This window comes from Salvia miltiorrhiza, chromosome 3, assembly GCF_028751815.1.
Source record: "Salvia miltiorrhiza cultivar Shanhuang (shh) chromosome 3, IMPLAD_Smil_shh, whole genome shotgun sequence".
Lineage (NCBI taxonomy): Eukaryota > Viridiplantae > Streptophyta > Magnoliopsida > Lamiales > Lamiaceae > Salvia > Salvia miltiorrhiza.
The window spans coordinates 40,174,358-40,196,440 of record NC_080389.1 but is presented as its reverse complement, the minus strand read 5'-3'; the positions used below and the strand labels follow the sequence as shown (position 1 = coordinate 40,196,440).

Genomic DNA, 22,083 nt, shown 5'->3' with positions numbered 1-22,083 from the left:
CTATAACTCTTCCTTCTTGCATCAAAACACATCCTAGCCCATTCTTTGACGCATCTGTGTAGATGGTATACTCTTTATCCATTTCCGGGACTAGCAGCACTGGTGCTATAGTCAATTTCCTTTAAGCTCTTAAAAACTCTCTTTACACTCCTCTTTCCAATTGTACTTAACTTCTTTTCTCGGTCTTGCTATCATGGAAAATCCTTTAATAAACCTCTGATAGTATCCTGCTAAACCTAAAAAGTTGCGAATCTCGTTAGGCGTAGTTGGTGATCTTCACTCATGTACAACTTGTACCTTGACGGGGTCAACTTTAATTCCTTCGGATGATACAATATGTCCTAGAAAAGTTACTTCGTTCAACCAAAACTCGCACTTGGTGAATTTGGCAAAAAGCTTCTCAACTCTTAGCGTTTCCAACATCGTTCTCAAATGTTTTGGCGCTCCTTCTCATTCTTCGAATAGATGAGAATATCATCTATGAAAACTAGGATAAATTTATCCAGTTATTGATGGAACACTCGATTCATGTGATCCATGAAAACTACTGGTGCCTTCGTCAAACCGAATGGCATAACTATGAACTCATAGTGCTCATACCTCATTTGAAAAGCTGTCTTAGGTGTATCCTCCTGTCAAAATTTGAACTGGTGGTATTATGATCTCAAGTCAACTTTCAAGAAAAACTCGCTCTTCGCAATTGATCAAACAAGTCATCTATCCTCGGCAAAGGATATTTGTTCTTGAGTGTCAATTTATTCAGCTCTCGATAATCTATGCACATTCTCAACGTGTCATCCTTCTTTTTGACAAAAAGGACTGGTGCTCCCCACGGGGATACACTACGTCTAATAAAACCTAACTCGAGCAATTCTTGTAGCTGAATCTTCAGCTCTTGTAGCTCCTTAGGCGCCATTCTATAGGGTGCCTTCGACACTAGTGCTGATCCAGGTTCTAGGTCGATAGTGAACTCCAACTGTCTTGTTGGTGGCAATCCTGGTAAGACCTCGGGAAATACATCTCTATATTCCCTTACCACTACTACATCCTCAAAGTTTTTACTTGATTCTCCTTCATCATTCAAGTAAACTAGGTAAGCTTGTGCTCCTTTCTTATTTACCAATTTCGATGCCTGAAGTGCCGAAATGATTGAAATTCTCTTCTTTCTATCAATGTCGTGAAAACATGTCTGTTCCTTCCCAGGTGGTTGGAAAGTTATCTGTCTCTTCTTACAATCAATCGGGCCAAAGTTCTCTGCTAACCATTCCATCCTTAGAATAATGTCTACGTTCCACATAGGCATTAAGTGCAAGGTTCTTGCTTTCATCTTTAGTGATCCTAACTCAAGCTCTAAGTTAGAAATCATGTGAGAAACTGTAGTAGCTCTTCCTACAGGAGTGATTACTCTCAACTCGGGACTAGCTTGTTTTTGGTTCGAGTTTGAAGGTAACATGCTTCAACCGATTAAAGAATGCGAGGCTCCTGTATTAAACAGGATTCTAACTGGTGCATCCAATAACTTGCCCATACTACCTTAAAGTCCTGCCTTAAACCGGCACTTAAAACTCAGACATCTCTTCATCAGTATCCATCTTCTGATGAGCGAACGTGTTAGCTCACAGAATTCTCGATTATACTCTACAACCGATTTCTTTCCTTGCATCAAACTTCGATAATCAGCCTCTCGCTGATTACTGTACTCCTCTATACATACTTCTCAAGAGTAGTCTTCAATTGTTCTCAAGTGTAGTTTGCCAGTTGCTCAGGTGTTAAAGTCCTCTGACGTGCCTCTCACTAGTCTTATACATCAAAAGAATCTACTAGGATAACTCAAAAGTTGTAAGGGTTCAACCCTAGAATGACATCAAAACAAATTGTTCAAGAGACTCAAATCCAAATGAATGACCAGAGGGTAGAATGAAGTAACTACCAGGTCGAACAAAAATGACCTAGAGTAAGAACCCATCTGGCTTTTCAACCGAAAGTTGAAACACATGGGTTTATAAACCCAAAACACGTCTACTGAGATTTGGATCATGCGGACTGGCCAGGTCCAACATAATCACTCCCCAGTCACACGGGATATACTATCCCGAACTTGGAAATTCTGTGTCTTCTAAACCCTCAACATACTATACATAACAAAACTTAAGTTCACACCAGCAAGCTAAAAGCTTAAACTCAGGGTCCTATGTTCTAGACTCTTGTTTCGAAAGTTCAATATTTTTTTACTCTCCTCTCATGTTGCGGTGGTGGTGGCGGAGTATTATCCCGCCTATCCTTCACATCACACTCTTGATGACATCTTTGAGGCATTTTTGAAATCACAAAAGGAAAACTCAACTCGACCAACGCTCTAAGCATCCTCAAAACTCAAGTTCAATTTACTAACTCAACTTTAAGGAAACCCTCACGGTCACCTTAACATTCATCTGTAAGGCAATAAGCACTCACGAAATGCTAACAAAAAGACCACTCTGGTCAACCTAATATATCCATCAGTAGAATGCCTCTTTTTAGAGGGCTTACATAAAGGGGTTATTTAAACCCTACAAAAACCATAGTATCTATCGTAATGTCCCTTCTAAACCGACACCATTAATAGTACTATGTCTCGGTCTGGACCTCCTACGGTAATTGCTACCAGTTAACTCATCAGTTGCTACTTTAGCACACTAGGAACATCCATCTACTTAACATCAGTAGGGTACTATATTCGCATGCTTATCTATCATCATGTCAAAATCTCAAGTACCAGTATCTCCTAAGTAAGTTATATACATTGCAATGTAATTGCAACTAATCAAAAACGAGGGTGTACCGCGCATACTCTCAAGATCATCCTTAGCTCTAGCCTACATCGACTTCTCTTCTCATCCTCATCAACTCTAGCCCTCCTCGGCTACTTCTCATCCTCATTATCGTTTATCATTTTATCATCTTTGGTAACTGATACTCAAGGATCGACTCGATATCTACTACACTCTTCTAGAGTCCCTGGTAGAAAACAAGCATCCGGTCAGTAGATCCGCATAGAAAATCTGGGTATCTGTAACAAATCTCATATCCTGTGGGTCCAATGCTCAAGACAACATGTCCCATCATATTGAGTGGCTTTCTTCCTTGCTCAATCCTACCACTCGATTGGTAGCACGGGGACTAGGTGCACGATGCCATCCAGTCTAGTAACAACCATAAGGCTTTCATCCTTTCATAGTCTATGAACATGTGTTTGAAAATCTGCTAGGGTATCTCTGTACCACATACTGTACGCCTCGTCCTCGTATCCGATCTTTCCTGAGTTCGATCTCACAACAGTCCACTTTCGTGCAGTGCCAACAGTCCTGGCCAACCTATAAGGAGAACTTAAAGGTGACTCTAGGAACTAACTCTACTTGGCTCCAGCAACAGAAATAAACAAAACATAACTTAGCAAAACTCCTATTAAGTAGTACTGTTATCTTAAAACTCAAGCTCAAAACATCTAAATTCTCATCTCGTCCCATCTTTACTCAGTAGGGAATCTCTCTAAACAATGATATTAGATCCCTTAATCTAAATCATCGTGACTCAGTAAGACAACTCAACAATTCTCTCTCAAAGCCATCTCCAAAGACTATGGCTCATGATACCTCCTCAAGTACCATTAATGTTGCGTGAGCAAAACTCGCGTCACAAAACAACTCAACATATCGTACAATATCTCATTGCAGCATGCTAATAACTCATCATTAATCATGCTATTATACTCAAGCTCATAACTCAAACTCATAACTCAAACCAACAAGTACTTAAAGCAATTGCTAATTCTCTCAAGCTTTAGCTCTAAGTTCTCATTTCATCCTTCTACTTAGTAAAAAAAATCTCTCTTAACAATGACATTAGATTCCTTCATCTAAATCATCGTGACTTATCACAACTGCTCAAACAATTCTCATCACAAAACATCTCAAATACATCACATCATAACTCATAATTATGCATCCTCAATCATATAACATCATACGATACAAACGCTCTCATGATTCATCATGTAACATCAACATATGCTCTTACAACATAATAACTCATTATTAATCATGTTGTCATCCTCAAACTCAAACTATGCACCTTTAAAGTGTAACATCATAACTCATCATATAACCTCAACATCATGCTCTTCAAAATTTAACGTCAAATAAACTTTGAAATTTTACATACCTCGTTGAGCCTGGTGTGATGGTGCGCTGAGCTCACGGTTGTTAATAACTATTAGTCTAGTGACTCATTCTAGACTAAACTCAAGACTTCTAATTCAGAGCTTTCCTTCGCTCTGATACCACTCTGTCACAGCCCGCCCTAACTAGGGATAGTTAGACCGAGTGATCCACGACTAGGGATGGGGTTAAAGAAGAAGGGGAAGAAAAGGGGCGTTATTTATAGCCGTAAAACTTACTCATCTTAATAAAACTCGTCATTTTTATTCATTAATACTCAATTGAAAACAATCTATGAAAGACAGCATAAAACTTAATTAATATCATTAATCAAGTTATACATCATATGAAACCATTCTCTTAAGACTCAAAGTATGACATAACATACTATAACATCAACAACATCTTGCAGCGGAAAGTAGCTAGACATATGTATGAAGACATATTCTAGACAGGTTAACTATTTATTAACAACCCTGGAGACTCCGCTCATTGCAGCACCATCATCACATCAGCTCAACCTGCACATTTAGAAAACATATGCAGGGCTGAGTACAAAAGCACTCAGTGGGCACGTATACCTAGGTATAAAAATACATGCTTTAAAACTGTAAATTGTCATGCCATCATAAACAGTACAGCAAGGGAGTTTTTCGCTAAAAAGGCCCAAGCTTACTAAGTTCATTTGTGATTCTTAAAGTTCGTCTGATCAGACTAAGTTCTTTTGTAATCTATCATATCTGAAACTGTGTGCCGGAGAGGTGGCCACCTCTCACGGTCACTTGACCGGCCAACCCGCTAGATGACTCACGGTCACTGGTGTACACTAGTCCTGGCAGGATAGCTATCAACTGCTCAGGACCCGAATTCGATTGCATCATTGGCAAAGCCAAAACAGATAGATATCATACTAAAATTTAAACATTTTATGGCAAGACAATACTTGAAATAACTTTAACTCAAATATTTTGTCATGAAATAACTTGCTCAAAGGTAGCATTAAACTCGTTTGATAGATATATAAAACTGAAATTAACAGTTAAATCATCTCATGCATTCATTCGTATAAGAGGCCTACGACACGCAGGGGATCTCTATATACGTATAGTAAAAGTAATGCCCACCTCGTTGTGTCTCTGTATCAATGAGTAACGTCACTCTCTCCCTCAAGTCGTTACTTCCCAACAGGACCTTCATCGTTATGAAGAATTGGTGAGAAGTTATAAAAGAAACCTCGATTAATAATCTAATTTCTTTTATGAAACATTAGTATCTCTAATGTTCATCTCTCCTGATTGTTAATCAATATAACAATTATTATCTCTCGTCATTACTCATTAATTATAACATCCTTATGTTATAATTAGCAGCGCTTCAATTAAAAGAAATATTTAACACATCGAAAAGTCCACTTTCTTAGCAGATCTATTCGCTCTCATCTCGTCTAATTAACCAATTAGAAAGTTAAACTTTCCATTAGGCATGTATTTGAGTCACGGGTCAACAAGAATCGACTATGCTCAAATTCTAATTTCACTAAAAATTTCGGCATGACCTATTCATATATAATGTCAGCCACGAGATTTCAACGCGTGAATCTCACTACGTGAACTCGTCTCTCGACTCAAAACTTAACATCTTGACATCTTTTCAACGCAACCCAAACAATTCAAAATCATCAAAACTCTTTATCAGTAAACTATCATTTATACTCGACACCAATTGTTCGAGTGTCAGATACCAACATTTATGTGCGTTAATCATAACTCTCACAACTCACACCATTTAGTCATATCGTATCATCCATCAAAACAAATATAATCAAGTTATTTTCTAGAAAGTTTTGCTGTTTTTGTGTCATCTTTAAAACTTCATAACAACTAACTCAATCATCATAAACTCTCATACCAATTGATCTAAAAAACTTCATGAAGTGTAGTTCACTCTAAAAATGGTAGTTAACCAAAAAGGTTAAAGATTTTTGGAGATATTGCTCTTTTAGTGCAGGCTGTCAATGATTGACAGTTTCTGCCAATTTTGTTTAGGCCATTAGAAACCAAGGCGAACCTTAATAAAATTCCATCAAATTTAATCAGCCAAAACTAAAGGTATCCTTGAAGATTTGGTTAAAATTTCACAAGAGAAAACGTTCATATGATCTGCCAAATAAACAATGAAACTCATACACTTTTACTGTTGGACAAATATGACAGCAGAACAGGGCATTTTTTGAAATAATAAACTGCTCTGTTTCAGAGATCATAAAAATCGAAATCTTATGTTTTTAGAAAAGTATTGAAGTCTAGTTTCGTTTAAAAAAACGGTGATGCAAAATCCTTCATGGATTAATAGATATAAACGTTTTTGTGAAGTCTACCAACAGTTAACAGATTCTGTCAAGGATTTTTCAAAATATCTTTAAAATAGCAAACATCATCCAAAAGACATGAAATCTTGCAGCGACGAAATACACATATCATAGATAAACATACTAAAATTTCAGAGCCATCAAGCAATGAAAACTCATCGAAACATAAGCTTGAAACTGCTGTAAAATTTTGACAGAATTCCAGTTTTAATTTCGTTCAACAATTATCATCCATAAATTGTAAATCAATTAGCATGCTCATGTGATATCGTAGAACACATATACGCAATAATATTCATTATGCAAGGTCCCAAACTTCACGAATTTAAATAATCATACTCTAAAAACTTATACAATTTTCGTGCTTGGAAAAATACGAATTTAATATATATCGATTCTAGCATACCCCTAAGCACAAATATCAAGTCAAAACGATCAAACAAAAATCGAAAGACAAGCTAATATGTGAAAAACGGGGCTGCCCTCATGGGTTTCATAGCTACGGTCCGTTCCGTTCTTACTCCCTTCATTAAACATGCTCAACATCTACCCAAGAACAACATACTAAAATTTCACGACGATCCGACGTCGTTTCAAAATAAAGTCGAGAATCGACGTTTTTCGACGTCGACGAAAATCGAAAAGAAAACCATCAAAACGTAGGTAGAGATCTTACCTACTTAGATACGTGATCGAAAAGATGATCGGCGCTCGTCTCGGTGCTCAAATCGGAAGTCAAAAGCTTGAGCTCAAGCTAAAATGAAAATGGCGTGAAGTGTGTGTGTGTTTTAGGTGTTGTGTGTGTGAATGTGTTTGTTGTTGTGTGAGTTGGCTGATATAGCCGTGTAATAAATGTGAGTGGGTGGGTTTGGTTGGTTGGGGGGTGGTTTGGGGTAGGGTAGGTTTAGATATTTAGGATATTAACCCGTTAGTCGTTAAATATCTCGTTTCGTCTCGTTTTAACGACTAACTACCCATACTCTTCGTTACTCGCCCTCTCAACCTCTACTCACTTTCATTGCACTCGTAATTCTATATAAATAAAGAAAACGCAAGCTCGTTCTCGAAATTCTGATAAACGAGCTCATTTCGTTTATCGAGAAATCCTGATTTACTATTCACTCGTCGTCCAAAAATAAAAACTTTCATTATTGGACTCGTATCGAAAAACTAAGAATATTTCTCGACGACGTGCACATAAGATTTTGAAAGTCGACAAAAAGACGAAATAGCAGTATTTTACTATTCATCGTCAAAAAGTCAAAATTTTGAAAAACGTCTTAACGGACTCAGATCTCACTTCCGAGTTCATCATTCTCATTCATCGAAAGAACATCTCAACATCTTAAAAAAAATAACAAGAAAACTTCATATAACTCCTCATCTCTTTACAAAGTAAATCAAACAAGGGATCTAAACCCTAATTACTCAAACTCAAGAAATTAAACACGTCATCAAAAGCCCGGGTATTACATACCCTCCCCCTTAAAATAAATTTTGTCCCGAAATTTGTACCTCTTGTAAATGTTTCGGGTACTTCTCTCACATCTTATCCTCAAGCTCTCTTTCCACTTCTTTCTAACTATCATATCTCCATTGGACCTTATCCAATGCAATCGACTTATTACTCAATTGCCGAATTTTATGATCTAGCATCATCTGAGGTCTCTCTTCATAACTCAAGTCTGGTTCTAAGATCATTTCTTCTTAGTAAACCACATGGTTTGGGTCGAAAATATATATCCTCTCAATTGTGACACGTGAAACGCGTTATGCACATTTCCAAAGCTAGGTGGCAAAGCCAACCTATACGCTATTGGACCTATCTTTTGCAATGTCTCGTAAGGACTTATAACTTTGGGTCTAAGCTGTCCTTTAACTCCAAATCTATTCATCCCCTTTGAGGGTGAAACCTTCAAGAAAACTTTGTCTCCTATCTCGAAACTTTGTCTCACATCTTATAGGCAAACTCAATTAGTGGCAACACATTCTCCCGATTTACTCCTCTATCAAGGATAGTAGTTCTTATCATATCTTCTATCGCCTGCTATGCTAAAATTCATCCTTGTACCCAACTCTTTCTGTAACTCATCCAAAAATGTGATGAAATTTATTTATTTTCTCTTTCTGAGGTGATCTACACCGGTACTCAATGCAATCTTATAATCTCACGAACGTACAATTGTGCTAACTTATCTGGTCCATACGCGATTAGGATCGGTAAGAAATGTGCAGATTTTGTTAGTCGATCTACAATCACCCAAATTGCTGTATTTCCTCTTTGACTTTTGGGTAAAGCTGTCACAAAATCCATCGCTATGTGATCCCATTTCCACTCGGGAATCTCCAACGGTTTTAACTTCTCATATGGTCGTTGGTGTAATGCTTTCACTTGCTGACAAGCTAAGCATCGCTCTACAAACGAAGCTATGTCTCATTTCATTCCGTCCCACAAAAATCTATTTTTTTTACAACCTGATACATCTTTGTGCCTCCTGGGTGGGCGGTGTAAGGCGTGTCATGAGTCTCACTCATGACCGTATTCTTAAGTTCATCATCGCGGGGAATGCATCTTCTCCCCTTAAATAAGATAGCATTGTCTGATTTTTTTTTTGTAACTCTTGAGATCTCTTGCTCTTATCCTTTCTCGTAACTTGTTCATTGTCTCATCTTTCCTTGTGCTTCAATCACCATTTTCCTCAAACTAGGCATCGTCGCAACAATACTTGCTATCGTCCCTGGTGGTTTTATCATCTCTATCCTCATCTTGTCAAAGTCCTTTATAAGCTCATCCTCTCTCGTGAGAAGACATCCTAACTTTGACGAGACCTTTCGGCTCAATGCATCGGCTACTACATTGGCCTTGCCAGGGTGATAGTTAATGTCGCAGTTAACATCCTTTACTAATTCGAGCCATCTCATTTGCCTCATGTTAATATCCTTATGCTGGAAAAAGTATTTCAAAGTTTTGTGGTCCGTGAAAATCTCACATCTAACTCCGTAGAGATGATGTCTCCAAATTTTCAGGGCATGCACAACGGCTGCAAGCTCTAAATCATGCATTGGATAATTTATCTCGTGGGATCTAAGTTGTCGTGATGCATAGACTATAACTCTTCCTTCTTGCATCAAAACACATCCTAGCCCATTCTTTGACGCATCTGTGTAGATGGTATACTCTTTATCCATTTCCGGGACTAGCAGCACTGGTGCTATAGTCAATTTCCTTTAAGCTCTTAAAAACTCTCTTTACACTCCTCTTTCCAATTGTACTTAACTTCTTTTCTCGGTCTTGCTATCATGGAAAATCCTTTAATAAACCTCTGATAGTATCCTGCTAAACCTAAAAAGTTGCGAATCTCGTTAGGCGTAGTTGGTGATCTTCACTCATGTACAACTTGTACCTTGACGGGGTCAACTTTAATTCCTTCGGATGATACAATATGTCCTAGAAAAGTTACTTCGTTCAACCAAAACTCGCACTTGGTGAATTTGGCAAAAAGCTTCTCAACTCTTAGCGTTTCCAACATCGTTCTCGAATGTTTTGGCGCTCCTTCTCATTCTTCGAATAGATGAGAATATCATCTATGAAAACTAGGATAAATTTATCCAGTTATTGATGGAACACTCGATTCATGTGATCCATGAAAACTACTGGTGCCTTCGTCAAACCGAATGGCATAACTATGAACTCATAGTGCTCATACCTCATTTGAAAAGCTGTCTTAGGTGTATCCTCCTGTCAAAATTTGAACTGGTGGTATTATGATCTCAAGTCAACTTTCAAGAAAAACTCGCTCTTCGCAATTGATCAAACAAGTCATCTATCCTCGGCAAAGGATATTTGTTCTTGAGTGTCAATTTATTCAGCTCTCGATAATCTATGCACATTCTCAACGTGTCATCCTTCTTTTTGACAAAAAGGACTGGTGCTCCCCACGGGGATACACTACGTCTAATAAAACCTAACTCGAGCAATTCTTGTAGCTGAATCTTCAGCTCTTGTAGCTCCTTAGGCGCCATTCTATAGGGTGCCTTCGACACTAGTGCTGATCCAGGTTCTAGGTCGATAGTGAACTCCAACTGTCTTGTTGGTGGCAATCCTGGTAAGACCTCGGGAAATACATCTCTATATTCCCTTACCACTACTACATCCTCAAAGTTTTTACTTGATTCTCCTTCATCATTCTAGTAAACTAGGTAAGCTTGTGCTCCTTTCTTATTTACCAATTTCGATGCCTGAAGTGCCGAAATGATTGAAATTCTCTTCTTTCTATCAATGTCGTGAAAACATGTCTGTTCCTTCCCAGGTGGTTGGAAAGTTATCTGTCTCTTCTTACAATCAATCGGGCCAAAGTTCTCTGCTAACCATTCCATCCTTAGAATAATGTCTACGTTCCACATAGGCATTAAGTGCAAGGTTCTTGCTTTCATCTTTAGTGATCCTAACTCAAGCTCTAAGTTAGAAATCATGTGAGAAACTGTAGTAGCTCTTCCTACAGGAGTGCATACTCTCAACTCGGGACTAGCTTGTTTTTGGTTCGAGTTTGAAGGTAACACGCCACTCCGGATATATGTCGTCGCACAAGTAGTAGCCCATCTGGTAGTAGCGCCGATTGGCCTCAAAGATGTAGGCTCGTACGTCGGATTGTCGTTGAAGTAGTCTTGCATAAGACGTAAATGGGCATCCTCACGATCACGGTGGACATAAGACCAGGGACGTCTAACACGTTCCGGCTCCGGCGCCCGTTGGGAGTATATTTGAGACATCAATTGTTTGTGCAACTCTATCTCGTCCATGATCGCTTGAGCTACACTGTCGGATGAATCAGACGGAGAATCGTACAACGGTTTCGAATTTTTTGAAGAAAAAGAAGAAAATATTGAAAGAGAAATATTGGAAGGGAAATATTGGAAGATTGAAGGAGTAGAATTGTTGTTGTGTGAATGAAGAAGGAGTGTATGAGCATTTATAGATAGGAAATTAAAAAAAAAAAAAAAACTTTCAAATGGCTAAAATAGCCTGTGCTTATTAATACAAAAAAAAAAAAAAATTGAAAATCGACTTAGTAGCCGCTGACAGCAAAATTAGGATTTTTTTTTTAATTTAAACACCATCGAGTAGCACTCGACCGCTCGAGTAGGCCTCGAGTAGGAGGCCTTTGCATCGGCCTACTCGATCTCCACCTTACTCGAGTAGGTGGGATTGGGTAGACTGATGCAGATGTTCTAAATGGAGGAAATAATATTTTTATACAATTATTCTAAAATAAATTAAAATTTAATAATCAATTTAATATAAATAATAGGTGGTCTCCGATAAAATCGGTTTTATGGTGAAATCAGCTTCATAATGACACTACTTCAACATACAAATGACACTTTAACATTTTGAAGTGTCATTTATATGTTGAAGTAGTGTCATTGTGAAGCCGGTTTCACCATAAAATCGGTTTTACATGAGTTTAATTTGTGTTGAACAACATTTGATAAAAGATTTCGATGACGTCAAACCTTTTTAATTTCTTATTTTTGGCTCTTCGTTTACGAAACTAACGTGCGAGTTACACTTTTAAGTTAAATATGGATCAATTATTACAAGTGCTGACATTTTACGGACCATTTAAATAAACATATATCCATCATCCATTATTATAATTAACACATACTTGCTGACGAAAGGCCAATATTCATTAACCAATGGAATTAAGCACCATGTTAATAATAAAGTTGTTGCAGTAAATACATTCTACATTTCTAAATACCCTTAAATTTCTAACATAATGAACACGTGAAATTACTTTCTTTGTCATAAAAAGCACAATGGGACGTTTGAAAAGTGCAGGCTTATTAGGATTACACTTAATTAGTTGCTAATTACTCCATCCTTTTCTAACTTGAGGTAATTATATTTTATAATGGGGTCATTATTTATTAATCGTTGATTATAAGCGTATCATTTGGCGACAGCAGCACTAATTAAGCGAAGATTAGTTAATTCCTCCACATGCTTAGTTTATGGAAAAGTGCATGAACTGATGCTGTAAGATCGCACTGGAATTATTGTTAATTGCTAATTACTAAATAACTTGGTTAAATAATATCCCCAAGATTCGGAAATTTAGGGTCACCAGATATCACCTCTTTTTCAGATTCAGGTGTTTTCTCACATAACATGTTTCCTGCGAGTTTCATTTAGGTAGCCACATTTGAATATTCTTTGTTGGTCAATTTTTTTGATAGTTATATGAGACGAGGAGTTTTATGTAAGATTGTGTTGTCGTGAAAAGGATTAAAATCTAGATTGATACTAACGAAATAAATATTTTAGTGAGATATGAATTTCTTATTTAAATCTTGACCCATTAACGATGAGATGATATTATCATTTTTTTTTTTGACATAGTAGTGTATATCAATTCTATTTTATGACTTGTGAGAATTGGTAAACATGTGCTTTTTGAGGAGGCTCCCTTTCAGCCCATTAGCGAATCAATATATGGGCTCAAAGCTCCATATCTACGGCCCAAATATTTAATAGTTGGGCAGAAGTTTAAAAATAACTTTAATAGGACTAGTTGAAGAAGAACTAAGTTGTGGGTCAGCAATCACATTCTTAATCTCTCACTCAAGAAAATAATGAAGAAAAATCATATCTTTATATGAAGTTAATTTGGACACTCTCTACATTGTATTTTATTCAATGTCTTTGTGAGAACACCGAGATCCTCCTCAAAATAAATTTCTGCGACCGCAACCATATATAATACTCCCTCCGTTCCAATAATCTTGTCTCACTTTTTTTTTGGTTTGTTCCAATAATCATGTCCCATTTCCTTTTTAAGAAAATTTTAGGAACTAATTAATTTCTAATTAAACAATATCCTAATTAATCCCCCCCCCCTCTAAACCCTATTTTATCTCTCTCTCTCTCTCTCTCTCCACACTCTCTTGCCAGTTGCCTCCCTCTCTTCTCTACCCTTCGACGCCCTCCCACCTCCATCCCTTTGTCCTCTCGCCACCCTGTCGCCCTCCCACCTCCGCCAATTATTGGGCCGGGTCGCCCCGCGCTCAAACCTGCCCCCTGACTCGCGCCCCTGACCCCACATTCATTTGACCCGTGCTCTAAATTATTACATTTATTTTTAGTGATTGTTATTTTTAATAATTGTAAAATATACATTTGTTCGCACAAATGTATACTTATGTTAATATAAGTAGTTAACATCAATATTATGAAGAAATGTATATTTCACAAATATTACCTTTCTTTATAATAATAATTAATACTTTTTATTATAACAATAATTACAATAAATATAATATTTTTGAAATATTACCTTTCTCCATATCAATTATTACTTTTTATTATAATAATTATTACTTTAATAAACATAAATAACTATATTATTATTTGATCAAATAATTATTATCGTAAGGAAAAGTAATTATTGATATGTATAATGCTTTATATTGAATGAAGGTAAATATTTATATTAACATAAATATACATTTATGTGATTAAATGTATATCTTATGCTAATTAAAAGTAAATACTCATATTAGGGTTTAGTGTTCAGGTTTTAGGGTTTAGTTTACAGGGTTTATAGTTTAGGGCGCGTTTGGTTTTGGTTAAAGGATTAGGCAGTATAGTTTAGCTAATGGTTACCTAATGTAGATAAAGCGTGATTAATAATACTGATTGGTGTTTGATATTATAGTTAGTCACGCCTTTATTTAGTTTGGTATCCACTAATATAGGTTAGATTAACATAAAGAAGGACACATTTGTCCCTCTGTAATTTTCGAAAATACCCGCCTACCCTTCTCTCAACCACATCATCTGCAACTCTCAAATTAGAGCAACAAAGAAATCAGACTTGAAACACACATTGCAGTAAGAACCAAAGAATTATTGATAAGTTAAACAAACATTATCCAGCACAAAAACATTCCTTATTGAAATTGTTATACAGAAATCCATTATCTGTCTCCTAGGGCACGAATGCAGACGCCGACTAATTTTTATACCCAAACTAGATTCAGCACAAACAACACACAAATCAACTACAACCATCCTATATTCATAAAAAAATCGAAAAAAATGGTGCAATTCTATGGAGTGATTCAGTTCTGGAAGCGCGATATTGAATTTATAACCATAATTTTGGAATCGGCGATGACAACAAATTATATAACAATCGAATCCATAAATCCACATAAAAAATGAAAACCAATTTCAGTCGAAGATTCGAACGATGTGGTTCTTCACCGTTCTAGTTGCTGCTTTGGATTTGTTTTGATTTTTGCTTCAGAATAGCGATGAAGGAGAAAGAAATGAGGAAGAAAGAGGGTTATATGTCTTTTTTTGAATGAGCTTCGAATTTCATGCGAAGGGTAAAAAAGATAAATAATTTCTCTGGCATCTGGATTATGGGATAATCAGAGGGGGGAGGCAGTATTAGTAATCTTGAGTAATCCGCCAAATTTCGTCCGGGCCTTGACATTGCGCCGGGCCATCCGTGGTGCTCGCAGAGGAAACCAAACATAAGACTAACCTGGAATAAATTAGTTAATATGGTGTTATAACCAAAACCAAACGCGCCCTTAGTTTATAGGGTTTAGGGTTTATAAAATATAATACTTTATATTGAATGAAGGTAAATACTTATATTTACATAAGTATACATTTGTGCGAACAAATGTGTATCTTATGCTTATTAAAAGTAACAATTATTATAAACAAATGTAATAATTTGGGGCGCAGGTCAAAAGAGAGCTGGTTAGGGGGCGAGTTTGGGCACGGAGCGACCCGGTCGCATGCTATGCGGCCGGCCACACCCAATAATAACTCCTACTTTTATTGTTCTAAGTAAATATTCATATTTCTTTTTTGATTCGTGCTTTAAATGCATATTCATTTTTTATTTTGATAAGCATAGCACACACAAGATAGTCATAACAAAAGTGATATCCACATTTCACTCATATATACTCAATTAATTTCTTAAAATTCATATTATTTTTAAAAATAAATATGCATTCAAAGGACCAAAGGAGTAATACACACATATGGAAAGCATAATACATAAATAACTTTAATTTAACATAAGAAAATGCAGTTTTTTCGTGGGCTAAAAACATTATATTTATGACAAGTCCCGTCGGAGCAATATTATACAATTAATAGACATATTAGGTAAATAAAAACAAAAAAAACATCTATATACCAAGACATATGAAAATTATATATATACAGGGGTGAGTAAAAATAAAAACACCTCTTAGAATATAAAATAGGATTAATTTTCAGCCCTTAGATCATCAAGATCTACAGTTGATTTATCATCTTGTTGGATAAATTCATGGTCACGAGTTCGAATCTCATAGGTAGCAAAAAATTTATTTTTTTCGCAATTTATACAGTTACACAACGAATTCATACGTGTTCTACATAAAATTCATAAATTTTAGTTAGTTCGTATTTTATATGTTAGGAAGTGTTTATATTCTAGCTCTTTCATATATATATATATATATATATATATATATATATATATATATATATATATTCCTTTTAGCCAACATACATGAATAATTTGTAAAATTTTGGTGACCACACAAATTTGTGCATGTTCCACATTGATAGTGACAAAAGCAAACTTGGACTTGTTTAATAATTTATTGTTCATGAACCGAATTATTTAATTAGGTGGGACTCATCAATGTGACATCTATTTTGTTCATTTCATATATGTCGATCTAGAAGCCATGCTCTTTTCTTTTTTCTTCTTTTTTTTTTTTGAGGGGGGAGGCCATGCATTTAGTATGCGTGTTTTTCTATTTATTCTTCTTCTTCTTCAACATTTTATTCGTTTAAATATTGTTTTGAAATTTTGTTGAATTCGCAAATTCAAAAATGTTAAATAGAATGATAGAATAATCAACTTAAAATAAAATAATACAATCGATTATTTTTTATACTGCAATATTAATTAATTGCAACTGTATGTTAATTACAAAAATCTCTTTTACAATGAAGATACACCAATCCACTCAATAGAATCCCTCTTATCAAGTGGTATTGACAGAAAAAGAAATCCCTCCTAATCCTATCAACTATGCTAACAACAATTAGACTTTAAATGAAGCTAATCTATTAATGTAAAACATGCATACCTGCTGACTAGCCCTAACAAATGAGTCTCCCACTCAAGAAATGTTAGACACACGAGTCTCCTACTCAAGGTGTGTTTTGAACCTGATGTCGTGTAAGATGTTGGAACAATAGCTTCGAGCTCCTGCACTTGTATGTCTTCGTGTTTGAATTGGTAACGATTGCAGAATGCTCAGCTCTTATTTATAGATACAATCTATACTTGGTGGGCAAGAATATCATGGCTAAAAATGTGGGGTACGGACATTACCTTCTAGGTTTTACTTGGAGCTAAAATAGTCTTGTTGGTTAAGCAAATTAACCAACATTCCTACTTTAATGGAAGTCCAAGTCTTGCAAGCTTTAATTCTTCTTCTCTCTTCTCTTGTGACATCCGTAGGTATCTTGACCAAGTCTTTGGTGGATTTGTTTCTTCTCCTCCATAATTTGATATCACTGAATATATATATTAATTCTGTTATTAAAATGAAGAAGATAAAACCTAGAATTTATTCAAGAAATGAATAAATAATTATTAGAATTAAAACAACTGTAACAATTTTTATATTACTATGTTTTTTTAATATATATATTTAGAAATTGTCGATACAATTTAATTGCAACCACAACTGTAGAAGACAAATAAAGGTAGTAATATAAAAGAACATAAAGTACATACCGCTCTCCTTGTTAACTATACATTTAAGGTCGGATCTTGTTAAAATTTATTAAGTAAAAGTTTAGTGAAAAAAATACTGAATGAAATATGACGTACTAGATCATATACAAGTTTTAGAATAAGAACATAAAGTACATGTTTGTTAATAGTTGACCAAATAACTTATTAGCTTGGCACACTCACCTTTTGTTTAGACAGCCCCTCAATTTTGCTCCCTCACTCTCCTTCATACCCTAGCGGCACTGCGTCGTGCTATTATCTTCTTTACTTTCTCAAATACCTTCAATTTGTACCATTTTCTTTTAGGATTTATATCTTGCCGCTATAATAGATCTTTATTCAACAGAAAAATCTACGAAGAGGGCTATTACGGTTAGGGGAAGCCGAGAATGGGGAGCCGAAACCGGAAGGGGGGAGTCCGTTTCTATCAAGGACGCCACCTCCGCCTCCAAGGGCGACACCTGGGCTGTCGCGGAAGGGGGGATGCCCGGCCTGGGCTGTTGCGGACGGCACGACGACGACGGGTAGGGGACGCCTGGCCTGGGCTGAGAGCGGACAGAAGGATTGAGAGGCTGAGAGTGGCGCGGTTTAGGGAGAAAATTAGAGTTCAGATGTGTCTTAGGGTTAGGTTTAAAATTAGAAAATTAATATATAGTATAAAATATAAATATATAATAAAATATTAATATTTATCGGTTATGTTTGGTTCGGTTTAAAACCGCACCAAAAACTGAAAACCGAAACAAAATAAAAAAATTTCGATTTTCAGTTTTCGGAACCGAATCGAAAACAACACCAGCAGAATCGAAACCGCACCACAACTGTGGGAAAGCTACACCCCATGCAGGCGGGAATACAACACCACATAAAAGTGGGAAAACATCACCGCACGCAGGCGAGATTGAACCCAAGACCTCTTACAAAGGATAGTTTTTAGGTGCCTCAGCTATGCCACTAGAGCAAGGCCTCATTCGTTGTTCAATCTCTATATGTTTGGTGTTCATAATGAGAATTGCAGTAAACAATAGAGATCGGAGAAAAAGGGAGACGTCCTGCTTAGACTGAAATCTGCTGTTTTGGGAAGCTTTAGAGCTTGTACGTCTTTCTCGCTCGTAATTTCATCATTATTTTAAAACCAAGTTCCATCTATTCTCTTATTTTCAGTTCAGGCACGAGATTTTGAATTAGTGTTTAGGTGTTTAAGTATGATTCTAATTTAATGCTTAAATGAATATCTAAATAATTAGTGATTTTGAATTAAAATTATGTCCAAAATTTAAATTAACTAATGGTTTTTTTAATTAGATTTATCAGTTTACTTTTTTTAATAATTTGATTATATCTGTTATTAATAATTTTTTTTTAAAAAAAGTAATTTTAAAAAACACCCCTAACAAACACCCTGAATCGTCTTTCTCCCCTCCCCTTTCCCCCCAAAAATCCCTAGCGCCCCCCAACGCCTCTTACCTCTGACCTGCTACGCTGCCGTCGCACCCTCTTCTCATCTTTCTCTCTCTTCTCACAAATATCTCTTTCTTCTCTCTACAATCTCTCCGGTGAAATTCCGCAAGGAATCATGGAGCTTTTCTATTTGGAAATTTTGTCTTAAGGAACAATTCACCTTTCTTAGCGTCGTTGCTTCTCGTGGGCACACAGATCGTGGCAAGAGTCATGGCCTTCACCCACGGTGTCACAATCCGTAAATATATGAAATTGACTAGCCCACCGCCACCCTCCCTCTCCAACCTCAGCCTCTCTTTGCTCTCCCCCTAGGGCCACCCGCTCAACTTCGCCTTTGACCCGCCCTTATCACGCACCTCATCTGCCACGCCTTCCCTTCCTTCTCCTCCTTCACCTTCTACGCCAGGAACCTGTCCACCATCCAGCTAGTCACTTCTCAGTGGCAGAACATCAAGCACGTTAAGCTCGTGTGGTGACACCGGTGGCCCCAGGGGGTCGCCGGCGACGACGAGCTAAGGATACTCTTCGCCGAATGTCGCTTCCTCAAATCGTGCCCTAATCTAAGGGAATTCAATGCCGGTGCTTGTTGAAGGCTAATGAGCTAAGGGGTACTAATTGAAATATTTAGACTAGTTAAGGAAAAACGAGGAGTACACTTAGTTTTGTTAATTAAGCTCTTAATTTCTCTAATTTTTTTAAAAAAAGGGAAATAGCTCACTTTCGTTGAAACAATCGAAAAAGGAATACGATTAACTTATGATAAGACGGAAGGAGTATTTTTTATGAACGTCAAAAATATCAAAATTGTTCTACTTTTGGTGGACTGTGAAAGTTTTATTCACTAATATCCAGTGGTAACATAATTTAAATAGTGTCCAGTAATAACATAATTTTTTTAAAAATTTTGTTACACCTAAATAAAGAAAAAACACATTCACACTCTAACCTTCTAGGTGACTCAAACCCCGACCTATTGATTGGAGGAGAAGCGTCTTACCAACAGACTGCGTTTTATCGTCAAAAAATTATACATAAAACAAATAAGTGAAAAAAAATGTAGTTAAAGGGTTTCAAAAAATAAAGAAATTTAAAGGTTACGTCACAGTGGAGTCGAACCCAAGACTTTTAGCCTCAGACATTAACCCCCTTACCGCTTGACCAACATACACACAACCAATAATAACATAATCTAAATATAAATAAAATGTATAGCTATATCTAATGCCTAATGATTTTGTATTCATCAATAAATATAAAACATAAACTAAGTGAAATGCCCACAATAAATTAATTAGAAAAAGAAAAGGAAAGAAAGTATTTTTCAGCGATCACTGGAAAAAAAGAACACACAGCCCTCATTATGACCAATTTCACCAGCATCAACTCCACCGCTCCGCCGCCATCCACGGCGGCGCATGCGCATCCACACAGCTCCTACATGTCGCCTCTACCAGGCGTCCTCTGCCTAGTGGCGCTCATCGCAATCCCCGTGATTTCATACACCTTCTTCATGGCAATAAGGTGCCCTCGGCGGGGGCCAGCAGCGCCGCGGCCCGCGGCGGAGGGCGGATACAAATCAGGGAGGATGGAGCTGGTGTGCGGCGTGAAGTACAGGAAGACGGCGGCAAGCGGCGGGGAGCCGTGCCCGGTGTGCCTGTCGGTGTTGGCGGAAGGAGAGGAGATAAGGCAGCTGAGCGCGTGCAAGCACGCGTTCCACGCCGCGTGCGTCGACGTGTGGCTCTACTCCCACTCGAGCTGCCCCGTCTGTCGCGCCACTGTGCCGGTGAAGCGGGCTCTCACCGCCGGCGAGGATGATTTCCACCATGGCTTGCCTGATGCTGCTACTTTGATTTGATTTCATTTCATCTCTCTCGCTACAATCTCGTCGGAATCAATGATTTTCACCTCCTCCCTTTTTTCCCCCTAAGATTAATTATTTGTTTTGGTTTAATTTCTGGGCTTGTTCGAAAATTTGGCTGCCCAAATCCAAGTTTTAGTGCAATGTGGACTGCGGAGATGTGTTTTTAGGTGTACAAATAAATTTTTGGGCAAATAGCGTCAAAATCCCTATACTTTCCCCGTTTTCGCAATATTTCCCCTGACTTTAAAAATTCGCAATAGAAACCTTGACTTTAAACCTCATTCGCGTTTCTCCCTAAAAAATGACCGGCGATTTATAGAATGCTGACATGGAGTCCGGAAATCCACGTAGGATTAAATTTTGGCGTATTAAGCGACGTAGTTTTACTTAATAACGTAAAACGTCGTCGTTTCCGGATCAGAATTTTCAGAACCCCCCTCACCGCCGGCGCCAGCGCCGGTGCCGTCTGCGACCTCAAAATTCTCATCATCTCTTTAAAGAAGCACGACTTCAATTTCTCCAAAAAATTTGAACTCGTCACTTCTATGGCATTTATAGTACAATTAGGGCATCAGTCTTGGCTGAAATTTCTAATTTGCCGTTCAAAATCCACATAATCGATTGAAAAAATTGAGGGCTTTTTTCTTCAACGATTTGCTTGTTCTCCGCCGTGGGGGACCAAGTCAGCCGTCGTCGAAACATTTCATCACATAAGAATCATCGATTTGGCGGCGCCGGCCTCCGCCATGCACTACTGATTCTTACCGTCTTCGTCGCCAACAAGCTCCTCCAATTTACTCAGGGCCTCAAGATTCTCCGATCTGCTCCGCCGGCTGCCCGCAGTGCGGATGAGCTTGATGACGGCGGAGCGGTGGATGGGGGACTTGGGAGTCGGGATCCTATCGATCCCGCTCTTCACATTGGCGACGCACCACGCCTGAATAAGCCGTCAGAGCATGTGGTTGGGAGTCAAACCGGCGGATTTGGACAGCGGCAGCTTAGTAACCGGGAAAACGACGACGTTTTTGGCTGATTTACGTGACTAAGCAAACTTAGTTAGATGACTCAGCAAAATAATGCCACATAAATGACACGTCATTGTAGTTACTCGCCGGAAACTTTATTAAGGGAAAGTTACGAAATTAATCAACGGTCAAGGATTCTATCGCGAATTTTTAAAGTCATGGGAAATATGCGAAAACGGGAAAAGTATAGGGATTTTGACGCTATTTGCCCAAAATTTTTTTTTTGGGCAAATTGCATAAAAATACTTCACTTTATACCAAATTCCGATTTTTTGACAAACTTTTTAATTGTAGAAAGAAATTGAACGACCTTTCAATTTATTGCAATTGGCATCCC

General features: G+C 37.4%; 1 protein-coding gene and 1 long non-coding RNA gene across 2 annotated transcripts; one reads left to right on the top strand and one right to left on the bottom strand.

The window, feature by feature from the left end:
- Nucleotides 1-4,496: 4,496 nt before the first annotated feature.
- Nucleotides 4,497-7,858, bottom strand: LOC131016685 (uncharacterized). Its single transcript, XR_009099184.1, has 3 exons — nucleotides 7,241-7,858; nucleotides 5,321-5,387; nucleotides 4,497-4,717 (listed from the first exon to the last, which is right to left on the bottom strand). It is a non-coding gene; the product is annotated as an uncharacterized LOC131016685 (long non-coding RNA).
- Nucleotides 7,859-20,048: 12,190 nt separating this feature from the next.
- Nucleotides 20,049-20,913, top strand: LOC131016684 (RING-H2 finger protein ATL33-like). The gene has a single exon (XM_057945389.1). The coding sequence runs from the start codon at nucleotides 20,221-20,223 to the stop codon at nucleotides 20,713-20,715; it is 495 nt and encodes a 164-aa protein (XP_057801372.1). The 5' UTR covers nucleotides 20,049-20,220; the 3' UTR covers nucleotides 20,716-20,913.
- Nucleotides 20,914-22,083: the final 1,170 nt, after the last annotated feature.